Consider the following 19,331-nt stretch of genomic DNA (forward strand, 5'->3'; position numbering starts at 1 on the left):
TCTAGGGTTTTTATGGTTTTAGGTCTAACATTTAAGTCTCTAATCCATCTTGAATTAATTTTTATATAAGGAGTAAGGAAGGGATCCAGTTTCAGTTTTCTACTTATGGCTAGCCACTTTTCCCAGCACCATTTATTAAATAGGGAATCCTGTCCCCATTTCTTGTTTCTGTCAGGTTTGTCAAAGATCATATGGTTGTAGATGTGTGGTATTATTTCCGAGTGCTCTGTTCTATTCCATTGGTCTATATCTCTGTTTTGGTACCAGTACCATGCTGTTTTGGTTACTGTAGCCTTGTAGTATAGTTTGAAGTCAGGTAGCATGATGCCTCCAGCTTTGCTCTTTTGACTTAGGGTTGTCTTGGCAATGAGGGCTCTTTTTTGGTTTGATGTGAACTTTAAAGTAGTTTTTCCCAATTTTGTGAAGAAAGTCATTGATAGCTTGATGGGGATGGCATTGAATCTATAAATTACCTTGGGCAGTATGGCCATTTTCACGGTATTGATTCTTCCTATCTATGAGCATGGAATGTTCTTCCATTTGTTTGTGTCCTCTTTTATTTCACTGAGCAGTGCTTTGTAGTTCTCCTTGAAGAGGTCCTTCACATCCCTTGTAAGTTGGATTCCTAGGTATTTTATTCTCTTTGAAGCAATTGTGAATGGGAGTTCACTCATGATTTGGCTCTCTGTTTGTCCATTATTGGTGTATAAGAATGCTTGTGATTTTTGCACATTGATTTTGTATCCTGAGACTTTGCTGAAGTTGCTTATCAGCTTAAAGAGATTTTGGGCTGAGACGATGGGGTTTTCTAAATAGACAATCATGTCATCTGCAAACAGGGACCCTTTGACTTCTTCTTTTCCTAATTGAATACCCTTTATTTCTTTCTCTTAACTGATTGCTGTGGCCAGAACTTCCAACACTATGTCAAATCAATAAATGTAATCCAGCATATAAACAGAACCAAAGACAAAAACCACATGATTATCTCAACAGATGCAGAAAAGGCCTTTGACAAAATTCAACAGCCCTTCATGCTAAAAACTTTCAATAAATTCGGTATTAATGGAATGTATCTCAAAATAATAAGAGCTATTTATGACAAACCCACAGCCAATATCATGCTGAATGGGCAAAAACTGGAAGCATTCCCCTTAAAAAGTGGCACAAGACAGGGATGCCTTCTCTCACCACTGCTATGCAACCCACATTTTTTGTGTGTCACCTGCAGGCTAGATCCCATGCAGGCAACAAAAGACATAGGAGTGAATGTCAGAGACAAGACCCTGCATAGAAGTCAGGGCAGCTGCCAGCAAAAGACACCAAACCAGGCAGAACATAGCTCTTTCTGGTTCCTTAAGTTTAGTGATCCTGATCTTAGGAGGAGGAGAGAAAATACTTTTTAAAGACCAGGTCAAAAATAGCTCAGTGTATATGCTGTGTTGGTGACTCTTGCCATCTGGTTTCAGTGCTGATTTTAACACCTTTAGCAATCTCAGATTTAAAGCTAAGTTATTCTGGCACTTGGTAGGTTAGATCCCTAGGGATGATCCTATCACCGGGGGTTATTTCTCACTGAAGTGTAAGGACCTGTATAACTGTAAGCTGTATGTGTGAATTCTGAGCATTTAACCGAATGGTATGAATCTGCTGTGTTAAGTTTTCCTTCCATCCTGAAGATTCTAATAGCTTGTCATGATCCAGCTGAATGTAGATTTTTCCTTTGTTGATGCTGACCCACTTAGGCCCAGGTCCAGCAACTTAATGAGCAGTTGCAGGGAGCATTCACTGGAAATAGAAATGAAACCAACTCCCTTTATGTAACTTGGAAAGGAGTCATAGTGCTGGAAAATAATCTTAGACCTCAACTGACCTGGGTTCTGCCACTCTAGAAATGCAGACCCTGGGACACGAAGTGACTTACCCAAGGACACTTGTGTAGTTTGGTCAGGCTATGACCTAGAGGTAAAGTCCCCTGACTTCCAGTACTAGACCACATTGCCTTCATTTTAATGCATTTTAAACTGACTTTTATGTACAGTCCCATGTCCAAAAAGTTCAACTTTCCATTTGGCCCATTGAGAGGAACATGGACTCCATTTATAAACCCTCTGAGAGGCAGAATATAGCTGTCTTTCACAACCCATTCCTGAATTTCACAGCTACTAGGAATTTTTATGTGCTATTTTCTTCCTCCTATCCCACTCCACAAAATGCCACTACCTGTTACTTTCTTTGAGCAAATAGGGATTTTAATCATTCTCTTTTTCCTTGATTTCAATTCTCTGAAGGCCTGTCTGCTCCATTTGCCACAGATAACATGCAGAAACCTCACTTGCAATGAAGGTCGCACTTCTCTTGGTAGCCTGGCATTTCAGCATTTAAAGAAGCTAAGTATCTCCATCTTCATTAAATTAGGCTCAAATTGGAGAAGAGAATTACATAGTTAAAAACACAGAGGCAAAATGATGGATTAATGTTATACCTTAATGTAATACATCATGACATGCAGTAGGAGCATTAGACCAATTAGCAAGCAAGTCTTCTGCTTGGGTTCATCATTTCTTCTGTGTATGTAGAAAGGGATAGCAATTTGAAGGATGGCATTTATCAAACCCCTTTGGATAAGAAGTGTCCAGTCTAGCAACATGACCTGCATTCATTATAAAGATGGCACCCCATTTGCCCACATGGCAAAGACACAAATGCTACCCCAAAAATACTTTTTCCAAATTGGTGGTTATGCTTCTGACTTTATTTCTAAAACTTATTGAAATCCATTGCAATTGTGTCTAAATTGGAGGTTTAATATGCTCCAAAAATATATCCTGCTCTTTTCTTGAGAGGTAGCAAATTCTAAGTGATGCCATTTAACAGGTTTTTTGGTCTGGGTCTCCCCCAACCCTTTCTGGTCTTGCTTCCTTATCAGTCTGATTGGTAACAGAAAAGAGAGAGGAACAATAAATCTTCCAGTTCCTCTTGGTGTGAATGCCCAAGATATTGTCAGAAGCAAAATGGATGAGTAGGTGGGGGGAGTGTGGGTCAGCAACTTGCAGGGGAAAGGGATGGTTTTCTGCTATGGTAAAGCAGAAAAACCCTGTCATGGAGTTTAAATTAACAGAATCTGCCCGGAGGTCTTTGTGTGGCTGATTAATGTCAGTCCTGTAAATGCAGCACTCCAACAACAGGGCTAGTCAGCTGACCAGGAAGCTTGGAGAGCAGGAATCTCCTGCCTAGGTATCAGAGCCCAGCTGAGTGCCTCTAAACAGGGCTGAAGAGAAAGCTGCAGGCCGGGAACAGAAGTGATAGAATTAGATTTCAGCTCTGTGTCTCAGTGAAGGAAACACAGGCAGCCATTAAAAGCACCTTCCCTTTTGGCCTTGCTGCTGCAAAGAGCAGCAGCGTGCAAATCTGCCCCTACCTCTCCTCACTCATCTGTTCACAGCACCATGGCCTTCAGAACAGTGTGTCAGAAATTACCTTCTTCCATAACTGATCTTCAGGCCTGAAGAGGAGAAATTTCCAAGCATAGATCTCCTGAAATCCCTAAGGAGACTGGGCAAAGAGCCTAGGGAAAACAGGACTTTGCATGTTGTTCCTCATGCCCACCTAAAAATGCTGGTTGCACCAGGCAAGTCCTTGGTTAATGCATTAGTGAAATGGAATTTGTAGTTCCCAGCACATGCACTAATGAAAGTCCCTGCATGAATTTCCTGCCTGCTCTTCTTGTTGGCAAGAGCAGCGTACCATATGCTGGAGGTGGAAGTTAATTCTGTAGGGAATGTGTGTGATTTGAAAACCTGTGTGGTGTATTTATGTCAATTGCTGATGTGTTTCCGTAAATGCATTTTTGTGACTTTGAGAGGCATCCTGAGACCATTGAATCAGTCAAGGCAGCTTCCGGGGCATACAACCTATTCTGACACCCAGACAGGGCCATTGTTTTTCAGGTGCAAGCTCAATCACCTCTGCAACCCCTCTGTGTATTCCCCTAGGGACTCATGTTGAAGAATTCAATCTTGCAGTCACTCCAACAATAGCCAGAAAGCACCCCTAAATGGCTGCTCTGAAGCCTTATTTCAAGGAGGCAGCAAGAGAAGAGGAAAGCCTTCTTATTTTTAATCCCAGCATCAATAAAATCACAGGTTGATATGTATACATCACAGGGCGGTTGTTTTGAAAAAGAAATAAATGATGAAACTTCAGAAAAAATGGACTCTCTGGAATGGAACCAAGAACAAGCTCTCAGTGTTGACCTTTTGGTTAAAGCCACATAATGCAATTTATGTCATCCCTCCAAATATATGATTTTATTGGTTTGCTGGGAACTTGGGCTTAAGAGAAATTGTACACTAGGAAAGTAAAACGTTTAGCTCTTGTTATTGCCAAATGAGGTGTTATAATAAGAAAAAAGATGGCTAGGCCCTCCCCTCTAAGAGCTTATATTCTAAGGTTCCATGATTCTCAAGACATTTTCAGATGGTTGTTATAACTAAAGACCTTTGACTAATGTCTGTCTTCATTAAGAGTATTTAGGAACAGAATGGTGCTTTTTCAGCCGACAAGGCTGTTACAATTTACTTCTTATAAATCCTAACAACTAAAGTGAACTTGAGGCTTCTAAACTGTTTCCAAGTGCTGAGATCCTCTAATGAAACCAGTTATATCAATATTCAGAACTAGAAGTCAATCCAACTGTTATTCAATAATTAATTGGTGGTTAATAGACATTTCCTGGTTTATATGTTTTAGCTTTAGTACATAGTAATATAAAATGGTATTTTAGTAACTAAGTACATTTCTTGAAATCGTAGAGCAGGAGAGCATCCTTGGACTAGATCCTCTCCCTTCCTTGATGGGGTGCTCCAGGCTCACTGGCCCTTGGATTTCTTTTTTCCCTCTATAATCCCTGTGACCTCATTCATTTCTCATGGCTTTGCATGACATCTGTACACCAATGACACTCAAATTTATAGCTCCATCTTGGCCCTCTCCTCTGAACTGCAGCCTCTTCTCTCTGACTTTCTGCTTGACATCTGCACTTGAATATCAAATGCACATCTCACACCTAATCTCTCCAGAATAGGGCTTCTGGTCTTTCATTCAAAGCCTAGTCTTTCTGCAGCCCTCCCCATCTCAGCTAATGACAGCCTCCTCTTTCCAGTTGCTCAGGCCAAAACCTAATGGTCATTCTAGAAGCCTCTATTTCTCTCACATCCTATATCCTGCCAGCTCCACAATCAGAAAACACTCTCGCCACCTCCAAGTTCAGAATACATCCAGGGACCCTTCATTTCTCACCAGCTGGGTGCTGAGAATAGATGTGGAACCTGACCCCTATTCACCACTTCCGACACCATCTGCCTTGTTCAGGCCACCAAGATTGCGTGCTTATGTTGCTGTAGGAGGCTGCTGACGGGTCTCCCACCTTCCTCTCTGGCGGCCCTTCCATCTGTTCAGGAGCAGAAGCCGAAAGGATCCTGTTAAAATCTACACCACATCTCATGACTCCCATCTCACAGCTCACCAGTGGCTTCCCCTCACCACTACTACAGCCCCACTATAATGTAAAATCTCAAGAAATGTTGGACTTGTCCATTGCTAGACTCGCAAGCCCCTAGAAAGTGCCTGGTAGATTCTAAATAAATCTGTGTTGAAGTAATTAATTAATTAATCGGTTCGGGTTGGTTTCTATTTCTCTTTCTGTGCCACATCTTTACCCCTGCATCTATTAGCCTCTGAGGGTTTTTCTTAAAGATCTGTGGGGGGCAAGTTGTATATTAAGAATATCCAACTATTTCTGATATTTGTTGCCGATATTTTCCCAGTTTCTTTGCCTTTTAATTTCATTTTTTTCCACAAACTGAAATTTACATTTTTGTAGAGCCACAGCTGTCTGTTTCTGTAATAACTGTTTTTCTTGTTGTGGCCCTTCAAAAGTCTGCAAAGTTGTAACATTCTAGCGCAGATCATCTGGCCTTGTTCTTGCCAGCTCATGTTCCTGTGTCTCTCCCACAGGCATCAACAGGAAGGTTGTATACTCCCTGGCAGACTCAGCTGGTGGGGTCTTCTCCATTGACAGCGCATCCGGCATCATCATCCTGGAGCAGCCACTGGACCGCGAGCAGCGGTCTTCATACAACATCAGCGTGCGGGCCACTGACCAGAGTCCTGGACAGTCCCTGTCCTCTCTCACTACTGTCACCATCACCGTCCTGGACATTAACGACAACCCCCCTGTGTTTGAGAGGAGGGACTACCTGGTGACGGTGCCTGAGGACACCTCCCCTGGCACCCAGGTTCTTGCTGTTTTTGCTACCAGCAAAGATATTGGCACAAATGCTGAGATCACTTATCTCATCCGGTCTGGGAACGAACAAGGGAAATTTAAGATCAACCCCAAGACAGGTGGGTAAATAGCACTGTACTTAGAATGCAGAGCTTCAGCTTGGCATGGTGGCTCACACCTGTAAACCCAGCACTTTGGGAGGCCGAGGCAGGAAGATCAAGTGAGTCCAGGAGTTCAGGACTAGCCTGGACAACAGAGTGAGACCCTGTCTCTACAAAAATTTAGAAAAATACATTAGCCAAGCATGGTTGCATGCACCTGTGGGCCCTGCTACTTGGGACGCTGAGATGGGAGAATTACTTGAGCCCTGGAGCCAGAGGCTCTAGTGAGCCACATTCCTGCCATTGCACTGCAGCCTAGGCAACAGAGCAAGACCGTGTCCAACACCAAAAAAAAAAAAGAATGCAGGACTTCACTATATCCTACTTCTCCTCCACTCTGCCAGCCCTTCTTGGCGGACTCTTCCTCCTACCTCCTTCACAGAGGAAACAAATCTGGTAGCAGGGCCCACATGCAGACCACAAAGTGCCCTCCAGCTTTTAAGGATGTCTCCTGCTAAATTTTAAGCTCCTTGCTGTGGGCTTACTTAGCAAATATCTGACCCCCAGGTTGGCTCCAGAATTTCTAGATGGGAGGACTCAGGGGCAGCAATATGGTTTCTCAATGGGGAGAGGAAATAGTATTTGTATTCCAAGAACAAGAGTTTGATTGATTTTCTCGCTTTTCTGTTTGATGTTGTTGGGTGTTTTGACTTCAGTCATATGTGCACATGTTGGAAAATGTTTGTGGGGATGAGCCTCCATGTGCAACTGTCCACACTTGGACTGCCAGTCTTTCATGACCTGCATAGGCAGATGCTAATAAGTGATCTGCACGGTGATATGCAGCCTTCTCAACCCAGCACCCCAAATAGACTCATCAGTGAGCTGGAACTGGTGCTTTGTTTGAACCCAGTTCACAATTCCTGGTCAGAAAACTCATTTCTCACCACATCCTTTTCCAACTCTGGGGGAACGTGTAGCATCACCTAGGGAATAAAAAGGTGCTTTGAAATAAAGGGAAAGAATATGAGAGAACCCTGGGGATTTCTCTTCACCAGCAAGTTAATAAGTATTAGAAGTGCTTCAGGCAAATAAAGGTCGTAATTCTAGAAAACAAGTTTGGATATTCTTTGAAGACTAAACATACTCATCCTTGTGTTTTCATAGAGTGTATGGATTTCTATCCCAAAGCTCTTTGGTGGATATTCTCACTTATTTCCCAATTCCCCTATGAATAGTCAAGGCAGTTCCCATTTTGCAGATAACAAAGATGAGTATCTCACCTTCCAGCCTTTGAACATAGTTCCCTTGTCACTCAAGGAGTATGCACCTGTTGAACAAGGTGGCAAAGGAGGCCCATTTTCCTTTGGATAATCCAGTAAATATAAACAAGAAACCATTATAATTAGCAATGTTTATTTAACATAGCAAATACTCCAGGCTCTTATTAAGTAAAACCAGAATTTTAAAGAGGTTGAATAATTACCACAATGTCCACTGTTAATAAGTGGTTTATCCAACATTTGAACTCAGATCTTTCTGACTCTGGAATGCATATTCTAATATAACACTGCTATACTATAGGAATACCAAAAATGTAAGAAATGCAGTCTTGGCCTTAAGTATTGGAAGGTGAAAATATTGTTGGAAGAATTGCATCACAGTCTCTCCTGGCAATAGCTGTTTACTAAAGTCATTATCTCAAATAAAATGTATGAGGGTTTCCCTCATTTAAATATGTGTTGGCCCTAGCCTGTCTAGTTATGGCCATTGTGTATAAACACCATGGGGAATTGGCTAAGTACTATTTAAATTTAGCACTGGTTAGCAAGACTGGGATGCAAAATAAGCACTGGGGGTGGTAAGTGCTAAGAAAACTTAATTATGGGGAGAAAGAGGCTCTTGTTACAGGTATGATTTCTGTGTTCTGCCTTAGGTAGAAAGAGCCTATTGGCAGTCTTAGCAACTAGAGAAGTTGCCTGTCTGGAAATGTGAATGGTCATGACCTTCTCACCGGTCCTCATGATTGTTTACTAGGTGGGAGGAAAGTAAATGCCCTTGAGAAGTGTTCTGCAGGCAATACAATGACTGCAGACTGCAGGATTGGGTTACCTCCCCAAAAAGGGCTAGGATGGGAGGGATATAGCACCAACACCCAGCTAGCTGCTTTCACGTGTTCTACTTATTTAAGCAATTCTGTAACACGGACATTATCATCTCTATTCTGTAGTTGTGGGCACTAAACTCAATGTGTGCCTGCTGAGCTGTCTGACTTCCAAGTAGTTCCTTTTCCATTATGTCACTATACCTTGAGATTTCTGAGATCTTTGCCCTCTTTGTGCCATAATTGTTTTAGATACGTGCGCTTTAACTTGGCAAGGCAACTTTGTGGTTAATCACATTCAGTGAAGTCTGCAAGTATTTACTTGCTGACAAGAACGGGATCATACCATCACATCCCCACATCTCAGCTCATTCTTGGTCTTCTTCTGTCCACCTGAAGCATCAGAAGACACCTATCAGGGATGCTTGTTTTTGTTCCTGCTCGTTAGTTGTGTGAGAGTGAAGATGCCAGAGATTTTCAACTGCCTCAGAGATGTTCACAAACAGTTACAGAAACATGTAAAGACTTTTCATTTCTTCAGAGTTATGTTTGATGGTTAGCTATGCTCTCACTGACAGCATTAATCAGACTTCTGTAATACTTTCAGTAAGGCATTAAATAAACAAATTCCTGAATGTTTAAATTCTTGGCTGGAGAGAATGTTAGAAATATTACCATGATTATAGAATTGCTGACCAGTGTTTTTTCCTAATCAAATATAAAGCTCCCCATTTTTCTTCAAAGGGGGTATTTCTGTCTCTGAAGTCCTGGACTATGAATTATGCAAAAGGTTTTACCTGGTAGTGGAAGCCAAAGATGGTGGCACCCCAGCTCTCAGCGCTGTGGCCACTGTCAACATCAACCTCACGGATGTTAATGACAACCCTCCCAAGTTCAGCCAAGACGTCTACAGTGCGGTTATCAGTGAAGATGCCTTGGTGGGAGACTCTGTCGTTTTGGTAGGTACCTGAGGTTGGGGATGGTTCTAGATGTCTGGGACTAGTCATCCACAATAAAGTGAAGAAGAAAGCAAAGTCTGTCTTGGATTTTCTTCACACTTCCCCCTTTCAGTGTCCATTTGTCCCCAAGAATGGGAGCCATCTTTCTATGGCTCCTTCTGTAATTTGTATATTAGGAAGAGTCTGATAGATTAATTTATATGAAGGTGTAAGTGATTGATAATCACTTATTTCCCAGGAGCATATCTTTTTTGAGAAAACAACACAGACCAGGGGATGAATTTTTAATGATGGCCCCCTACTTAGATGTGAACATAGATGACAGGTTATTAGGTGGCTAGGTGGAATACATTGTTTTTTTCTTTTTTTTTTTTTTGAGATCTGTTGCACAGCATGATGAATATAGTTAATAGTGGTATATTGTACATTTCAAAATGGCTAAGAGTAAGTTTCAAATGTTCTCACCACAGAAAATGCTAGATATTTGAGATAGTTGATATGTTAATTAGCTTGATTTAATTATTCCACGTTGTGTTCATAAATCAAAATATCACTTTGTACCCCGTAAATATATGCAACTATGATTTGTCAATTTACAATTTAAAATTATTAGATTGCTGAGGACAAAATAAAATCCCTGTCCTCCTTTCCCCCTACACACACAGACACACAGAGTTGGGCAGCTACAGTTTGGAGCAAACCTAAGATTGATTGGCCACTCTTAAAGGAGACTTTTCCAGGAGGAACTTTTTCTAACAGTAAGAACAAGCCATGTATCCTGAGAACACAGATTCTCTTAGACCACAAATTACATTTTGGAACAATGAGTCCCCTTCTCACCATCCTTCCCCATCCCTTGGCTGGCAGGTCCCTTCCATCCAAGTCATCTCGTTGCAGGATGAGGCTGGAGCAGCTCTCTGCTGGAGGACAGTGCATTTCTTATACATCAGAAGTGCACTCCTCAGGTCCGCTCTGCTTCCTGGAAAGTACACGAATATTTCCATACACACAAATTTCAACATCATCAACCTGGAACAATAGACAGAGGGGTGGTATATTTGCTGTGAGGGAAGGGGAACTTTCTTGGCTTCCTTAACATGGAAATGTGTAGGCCTAGAGAATCCCTGACTCAATGGCAGAGACCATAGCTTGCAGGATTGGGAAGAAATCAAAGCATTCCTGTCCATTAGCTTTGGGGTCTAACCGTACTGTCTCAAACCCTGAGGAAAATCAGGCCTAACAGGCATCAGGCTGTGGGCAGGTAAAAAATTAACACAGAAATAAAATGGCAGCTGCAGGCCTGGTGCCACCCTCCTTCAGCTGATCAATCATCTCTTCTGCTGGGGACATGGTCACTAACATTAGAGAGCAGAACTCCCAAGAAAAATGTCACAGCTGCACCCATTTAAACAGATCTGGAACCCTAAGAATCAACCTTTGCTCTCTTATGTCATGTCTTTTCTTTGTTTTGCTTGTTTTCCGTGAAGCTAATAGCAGAAGATGTAGACAGCCAGCCCAACGGACAGATTCATTTTTCCATTGTGAATGGAGATCGGGACAATGAATTTACTGTGGATCCTGTCTTGGGACTTGTGAAAGTTAAGAAGAAATTGGACCGGGAACGGGTAAGCTAATTTAGGACAGTGTCCTTCCCATCCACATCCACCCCTTTCCTAGCATCAGGGGCACAAGCTCCAGCGGTGTAAATAGGAAGGTTCTCCATTCTAAGTAATGAGAGTAAATAAGGATGGGCTAAAATGGAGCATGAAATATTAGGGTTATACCTTTGATAGAATTTTCTACCTATAATAGATGCTGGTTATGGAGGTTTTAAAGAAAAGATAAATATGTATCTTTCTAGGTGCTTTGAATTTTAGCCCTTCCTCAGGGGACAGAAAAGTACTTTCAGGGTATTGGGACCCTGTGGTCCTAACTTTATGAGCAACTTTAGCCCTCAGTGAGCAGATACAAAAAGATCACCTGAAGGCATCTAGGTCAGAAAAAATAGTCCAAAAATTTCTCTGTCCAAGGTTAAGTGAAGTTTCTAAACATCGTCTTTCTTCACCAAAAATATGCATCTTCAAAGGGAAATTCAATATGGAAAAGGATGACATGGTATTGATACTGAAAAGCAGATAGATTCTGCTGGGTGATACATGCCCATGACCCCAGAAATATTAACATTGATAAATAAGACAGATCAGCGATGACAACTGTTGCATTGAGCAAAGGCCCAGAGCCTGGGTCCTAACCAGGGTGGTTTTGTCCCCCAGGGACATTTGGCAATGTTTGGAGACATTTTTGGCTGTCATAACTGGGCAGGGGGTGATACTGCCTCCTACTTGATAGAGGTCAGGGTTGCTGCTAAACATCCTAAAAAGCACAGGTCAGCCCCCAACAACAAAGAATTATCCAGACCCAAATGTCAGTGGTGCCAAGAATCACCTGGTCTAGAAAATCAAACTAAAGATGGTTGATCTTTAACGAAGCACAGCCTGAAGCTCCAGTTCCTCTGCGTGTGCACAGAAGGAAGGAAGCATTACACCTCTTTACTGTCACCTCTTTGTACCTTGGCAGGTGTCTGGATACTCTCTGCTTGTCCAGGCAGTAGACAGTGGCATTCCTCCGATGTCATCAACTGCAACTGTCAACATTGATATTTCCGATGTAAATGACAACAGCCCAGTGTTTACACCTGCCAACTATACTGCTGTGATTCAGGTGAGCAAATCTTGCTTGCCAAGCACTTGTCCCTTTGCATTCAGCTTTCTTCCTCTGCTGTGGTTTACTCATTGTGGTTTATTGCTATTATTACTTAATGTCATCTCATCCCTTCATAGGGCAGGTATGAAAAGAACCTAGTTCTTCTACCACAGCTGATTAATAAATGTGAGTAAGAGCTATTGAGGGGTGGATTTTTTTCAAGTGTCAGGCGCTTTATGCACACTGTCTCTCCCCACAACAACCCTGTGAAGAGGAATGGTGGATTGGCCCCCACTTTATAATTGAAAGAGCTAAGGATCTGTAAGGTTAAGTAATTCACCCAAGATCATGCAGCTGGTAAGTGGCAGAGTCAGGATTTTAACTTGGGACTATCTTCTGCAAAAGAATTCTCTTTCCCCAGTGGCAGGCTGCCTTTAAGCAGCTTTATGCTATTCTGGCAGATGACAGAGATAGATACGCATTGTCTCATCAGTCAAAGACAGATTGGGCATCAGGATAGAGCTGGTACTCATTAAAATTAATTTTCCATAACCAATTTGTTTAACACTTTAAATCTACCTGCTCTTTAAAATCAGACTGCAGGATAGAGTAACTTACTGCTGGCATTCTGCTGTAAGAGAGAGTGGCTTCTTCTTCCCATCTATTTTTTATTCCACAAGCACAGTACTAGGTACTGAGTGTCCACTACTTCCCAGTATTTCCAGGAGCTGAAAGCACAACTTTAGGAGGATCAGAAAATCCAGCCCAGGAAAACTGTCAGTGTAGAGAACTTAGAGGAGACAGAGTGATGTGCATGTCTTGGAGGGCCACAGGTATTCTAGAGAATAAGTTCTTGCCTGATCCAGTTTGGCCTCAGAATCACTCCCAAGGAGTCCCAGGACTTTGTGGGTGGAAGGTGAAATGTGAGTGGGCCAGGTCTTGAGGGTCCCCTTTGGAATAACATTCAAGAATTTGAGCCTGACCAGCCATAGCTGGCCTCCTCAGACCCCAGGGCCACTGAGCTGTCCAGCAATCAGACTGGGAGGCAGCCTCGAAGGAAGCAGCTGTCCGCTGGTTCCCACCCCTTTGTCAGCGAAATCTGATTCTTTCCCTGTGGTTTTCTCCTCCTCTCTGATGCTTTTTCCAGCAGCTCTGCATTCTTACCACACTCCTGCTTCCCCAGAGCTTTGCCCAGAGTCCATACCTTCCTCCATTTCTCTTTCCCTCAGCTCACTCTTCTCCATGACTGTTGCTCACAAGGGTGCTCTCTGCCCTCGTGGCCTCTGTTTGCTAACCCCAAAACAAAGTGGGTTTCTCCTACTCAATATTCAGTTTTATGACACGCATCGATCAGCTTGACAGACTGTTTTCAAATGCGCAACAGGAGGTCAACAGTGAAAGCACGGAGAGGCTCAGCCCATGAGCGATGATGGGGCCCCTATCCACAGGGCGGGCACATCTGTGTTACCTTACACCCTTCTTCTCACATGGTGACCCTGAGCGCCACACTGTCTCTCTCCCTGTCTTCTATGCGGGAAGCGGCCTTTAGAGAGTAAGCAAACAAATCAGTCAGCCTTGTGTTTTGTGTGCTGCTGAATATGTTGTCAGCGTGAAATAGTAAATATATGTGGGGCTATGGTGGTCCCACGACTGATTCCAGAGGGAGACAGTGTCTAGTTTTTGATGACCAACAGGACACTTGTGAAAAGGAGCAAAATAAGAGGTCTCTACAGTCCTTTTCTCTTTCTTCTTCAAAAACTATGCCTCCGTTTTCCCAACCCAGAATGACTTTCTTATTCCCACACATGGTTTTCATAAGACTAATTCAGCACATAAAACTTGACTGGGCCTGCCCTCCAAACTGTAGTGTATCATCGTCTCCATCTCTGCAACCCAAACTCGTTTAATCCTTACATCGATGACGTCATGAGGCCTGAGCTGATACAACTGATTTCGGGCCCAAGCTGTGGTATTGCTGAAGCCTCAACAGAGTAGGGGAAATGACAGCAAAGCCTGAGCTACAGAGGATTTAATTTGGCATTTTCAACGTGAGGATAACCTTTGACCCAAGAAGGAGCTTTGCATTCCCATTTGGGGAAAAAAACAGAGAAGTTCTGCAAAATAATGCTTATGTAATAGAATCAGGACTTCCAAGAATTCTGATGAAATTAAGGATTCCCTTTCTGTTCATTGTCAAATTGAAGAATGTTTTACCCCAATTCCCTTCCCTAAAGGAACGTGGCAAAACTGTGTTCTGGAGAATGAGGTAAGGTATAAAGCCCCATTTTCCACCGGGAATATGCCTTTGTATATTGACTAGGAAGCTGCCAGGATGTCCCACCAAAAAATCCAATGCCGTGACATGGTGTGTTGGGCCTCAGCATAGTTGTGTTGTGACATGTGTGTGTGAGAAAGTGTCTCCCCATCCCAATGGAGCTCCTCAGGTCAGCTTGGGCATTGCCAGCTCACCCAGGACAAGGTGTGCCCAGCACCATGCTCAGAACCTGTGAAGCCATGCAGCTCCAAGTCCTTGTGTTCACGCCGGTAAAGGATTGTCCCATAGGTGGTTGTGGGAAGCAGCCAAAGATAAGAAACATGACACTTACAGACACCAACATGTTTTCAGAAGACGAGATAATATCACAGGGAATCCCTTCTGCTGAAAGCCCTGTTTTCTAGCTGAGCGCTCTCAGCCTGTAATGATGGATTTTTGTTTTTGTTTTTAATCAATGTGAAGAGAAGTGTAATTTTCTCTTCCTTTTTACTATATACTCTTTTATGCAGGAAAATAAGCCAGTGGGCACCAGCATCTTGCAGCTGGTGGTGACAGACAGAGACTCCTTTCACAATGGGCCTCCCTTTTCATTCTCTATTTTGTCGGGAAATGAAGAGGAAGAGTTTGTGTTGGACCCTCATGGGATCTTGCGGTCGGCTGTGGTCTTCCAGCACACAGAGTCTCTGGAATACGTGTTGTGTGTCCAGGTACGGCATCGCGCTCTGTCTCCATCGCACTGTCTTTCTTTCTCATGCTTGTTTCTGTCCCCTTTGGTGGATTTTTTCTTTGCTGAGTAAGTCAACATAATTCATTACCATGCAGGAGTGTTCCCCTTTTAATCTCAAATTCAGTTTCACACCAATAAAAGCTGCCTCTGTGTGTGAAATTGAACAGGAAGGAAGGGAAGCATCATTGTTCAGGAAGGACATTCCTGTAGAGTATGCCCAACAGATGGTCACTGGGCTTAAATCTGCATTCTAAAAACTCCTGCTGCTTTATACTATTACCCACCACATTACCCCACTTGGGGCAGCTACCAATCCCTGTCGTAAGGGGATTTAGCCGTGTCATGCCTCTGCTTGATAGGCCTTCCCCAGTGAGGCAGGAGGGGACAAAGGACTCAGCTGGCAATGGCCTCCAGCATGTCAGTTCCTCATGGTCATTGGCCTGTGTGACATGAAATGGGACAAAGAGGCAAAGGTGGCAGGTATGCAGAGTATAGAAGAAGCAGGAAATGAGAGGGCCCCCAAAAGTTCCCATGTACGATTTCTGGGAATACCAAGATTTGGATCCCATCAGGGAAACTGAGTGATTTTTTCTATCCACTGTTGCCTACAGAGGACAATCTAGGCTCATTATTATTGGTGAAAATAATAGCAATAGTAATTATTGGTATTGGTATAGCATTGACTTATATACATTGTCTCTCTGGATAAATTACATTTTACTGTACTCCATGAAACCTTCTAAATTAAGGACTGCCAGCTCCAAGCACATCAATGAACTTTTCAATTGCCATCCGCTCCTCCAACAATACTGTGTAAATGATTTTATATCACAGGGTAGTACTCAAGGTAAGGAGAACTTTTCAGTGCCTTCTCACAGAAGCTAGCACAGTTTGCCTATCCTCTCCAGATACGGAGCAGATTTCACAGTTTAGGTTTTAAAATCTTTTTAAAAGGCTCTCTCTCTGAGTCCCTTGTATTAAACTACCACTGAGTCCTGCATTTTCTTCCTTTCGTCAGTCATATTCCCATTGCCACAGCCTCACTGTATTCTGCACAGCCCCAGCATGCTACTGTGGCAGGAGCCTCCTGGGTGCTTCCTCTGGCTTCAGCTTCATTCTCTTCTGACCCAACCCTTCACTCCTCCCATATTAATCATTCCACTTAGATTATGTCATTCCCCTTAATCCGGGACCAGCAAACTACAGCTCTTGGGCCAAATCCTGCCCTCAGCCTGTTTTTAACAATGAAGTTTTACTGGCACACAGCCTCCTTCATTTAGATATGTGCTGTGCCTGCTTCCTTGCATAGGACAGCCTGGCATGGTTGTGATAGAGGCGGTATAACCCACAAAGCTGAAAATATTTATTAGCCAGTCCTTTTCAGAAAATGATTGCTGATCCCTGCCCTAAACTAAAACTATCTGTTGGTTTCGTAGTGTTTGAAAACTTAGGCCCTGCAGGCTGAATTCTGCCCCAGACTTTCAGATTTTGAATTTCAGGACCTTTTGACAGACACCACTCTCCAGTCCTTCTCTGGCCACAGGCCTATTGCTCTCTCACCTTATACCCAGCAGCTTCATGCCTTTCTTTCATCTTTCTGACCTCTGACTTGTGAATGGGAAACCTCTGGCCTATAAAGTCTAAACTCCACTCTCCTTTGAAGCGCTCCACGGTTTGACTTCAAGTTCAATCTAATTTGCTAAAGTTATCTCCTCCTCCATGAATTTTACATTCCAGCGTCTCTTGTTCACATCATCCATCAAATAAAGCATGTGATGATGGCAGTAATAAAAATAACAACAGATGGACACAGTGGCTCACACCTGTAATCCCAGTACTTTGGTAGGCCAAGGCAGGAGGATTGCTTGTGCTCAAGAGTTCAAGACAGCCTTGGCAACATAGTGAGAACTCATCTCTACAAAAACAAAAACAAAAAATAAAGTAGCCTGGTGTGGTGGTGCACACCTATATTCCCAGCTACTCAGGAGGCTGAGGTGGGAGGATCACTTGAGCTCAGGAGGTTGAGGCTACAGTGAGCTGCGATTGTACCACCACTGCACTCCAGCCTGGGTGACAGAGCAAGACCCTGCCTCTAAATAAACAAAACAAATAAACAAATAAAAATAACAATGACATGAACCATCACGTACTAAGTGTATCTACGGATGAGACCTGGGTTTAGTGCTTTGTAACGACTCTGTCTTTGAATCCCCACAACAGAAGGACCCTGTGAAGTGATGCTACTATTTTACTCATATTAAAAATACAAAAACTGAGGCTTAGAGAAGCTAAGTAACATACTCAAAGACGGATATGTAGTAGGTGACAGAGACGAGATTCAAACTCAGGTCTGTGTGATGCCCAGGCACCGGCTTTTTCACTGCCTTCCACATACAACGACACATCTCTCACCGGATCCCACCTGGTCTGCAGGGTTCACATTTTCAGATACCTGCTCCATAAACCCAACTCATGGGAATCTGCCCTTCTGAAGCCCTGCCCTTCTGAATACTTCCACCTTGCATGCCATCGGTGTTCAGTGAAGACCTGTTGGCAGAGTGGATGTTCTGTTAATTATTATACATGGAAGGAAAAGAAAAAGCGTTTTTATCAAGCTACCTAGCTTTTCTTTTCATTGTGTTACGTTTTATTTGAAGCCTTACCATGTCTTGCATATGCAGAAAGGTGCTATCTGGGTTCAGTCAAAAGGAAATAATCCAACAAAAAACAGAAATTTCTCCTCCAAGTGGAAAGACCACTTCATGAGGTTTCCCCTGTGGTTGCTGCATAAAATTAAAACAAGGTCAGCCTGTTGCGGGCTTGTTGACTCTTGTAGCCCTCTGTCCTCCTTCTCTATTCACCCCAGCCGGCTTTATTGTGTTGATACATTTTATTGTCCATAGCAGAGTATACATATGGGGATGGAAGGTGATAAATCACTCCTCTTACTTAAACACACATCCTCAGCATTTTTCAGAATAGTGGCAAGGGATGAAGGAAGAAGCAAATATAAAGGTACAGACGTCTTCTATCTGTGGGTTTTTAAAAACTTGCTATGGTTAGTTTTCTTCGTTCGTTGCCTTTTCACTTCTTGGTTGTTTTAGGCAAAGGATTCAGGCAAACCCCAGCAAGTTTCTCACACCTACATTCGCGTGCGAGTCATCGAGGAAAGCACCCACAAGCCCACAGCCATTCCCCTGGAAATTTTCATTGTCACCATGGAGGATGACTTTCCTGGTGGGGTCATTGGGAAGATTCATGCCACAGATCAAGACATGTATGACGTGCTCACATTTGCCCTGAAATCGGAGCAGAAAAGCTTGTTTAAAGTGAATAGTCATGATGGGAAAATCATCGCCCTGGGAGGCCTGGACAGCGGCAAGTATGTCCTGAATGTGTCTGTGAGTGATGGTCGCTTCCAGGTGCCCATTGATGTGGTTGTGCATGTGGAACAGCTGGTGCATGAGATGCTGCAGAACACTGTCACCATCCGCTTTGAGAACGTGTCCCCTGAGGACTTTGTGGGGCTGCACATGCATGGGTTCCGGCGCACCCTGCGGAATGCAGTCCTCACCCAGAAGCAGGACAGCTTGCGCATCATCAGCATCCAGCCCGTGGCAGGCACCAACCAGCTGGACATGCTGTTTGCGGTGGAGATGCACAGCAGTGAGTTCTACAAGCCAGCCTACCTGATCCAGAAGCTGTCCAATGCCAGAAGACACCTGGAGAATATCATGCGCATCTCAGCCATCCTGGAGAAGAACTGCTCAGGGCTGGACTGTCAGGAACAGCATTGTGAGCAAGGCTTGTCACTGGATTCCCACGCGCTCATGACCTACAGCACGGCTCGCATCAGCTTTGTGTGTCCGCGTTTCTACAGGAACGTGCGCTGCACCTGCAATGGTGAGTGCAGTTTTGAGTGTTCCCTCCCAACTCCTGAGATTGTAGGAGTAGACTGAGTTATCATTCCAGCATGCCTGCATTCAATCATTCGTTCAACTAAATATTAAATGATCACTTACTGTGTGCCCAAAAACTGTAATAGATGCTGGGGCTGCAGGAGGTACAGTCCCATGAAGCTGTGGCTCAGTGAGCAGCACAGACAGACAAACAGGCGAGCCTATTTGATACATATTGTCAAGAAATGTACAAAGTCCTATGGAGGACCCAGCC

General features: G+C 43.4%; 1 protein-coding gene across 2 annotated transcripts in view; it reads left to right on the top strand.

Annotated features, from left to right (window-relative positions):
• Nucleotides 1-19,331, top strand: part of FAT3 (FAT atypical cadherin 3) — a 557,781-nt gene that overhangs the window by 486,283 nt on the left and 52,167 nt on the right. For both annotated transcript variants that reach the window (XM_011952088.1, XM_011952087.1), the window contains exons 13-18: nt 6,019-6,408; nt 9,239-9,453; nt 10,941-11,078; nt 12,031-12,174; nt 14,941-15,138; nt 18,263-19,061. In XM_011952088.1, coding sequence (XP_011807478.1) covers nt 6,019-6,408; nt 9,239-9,453; nt 10,941-11,078; nt 12,031-12,174; nt 14,941-15,138; nt 18,263-19,061 — 1,884 coding nt within the window. The remainder of the gene's footprint in view (nt 1-6,018; nt 6,409-9,238; nt 9,454-10,940; nt 11,079-12,030; nt 12,175-14,940; nt 15,139-18,262; nt 19,062-19,331) is intronic.

The sequence above is a fragment of the Colobus angolensis genome, unplaced genomic scaffold (genome assembly GCF_000951035.1).
Source record: "Colobus angolensis palliatus isolate OR3802 unplaced genomic scaffold, Cang.pa_1.0 Scaffold332, whole genome shotgun sequence".
NCBI lineage: Eukaryota > Metazoa > Chordata > Mammalia > Primates > Cercopithecidae > Colobus > Colobus angolensis.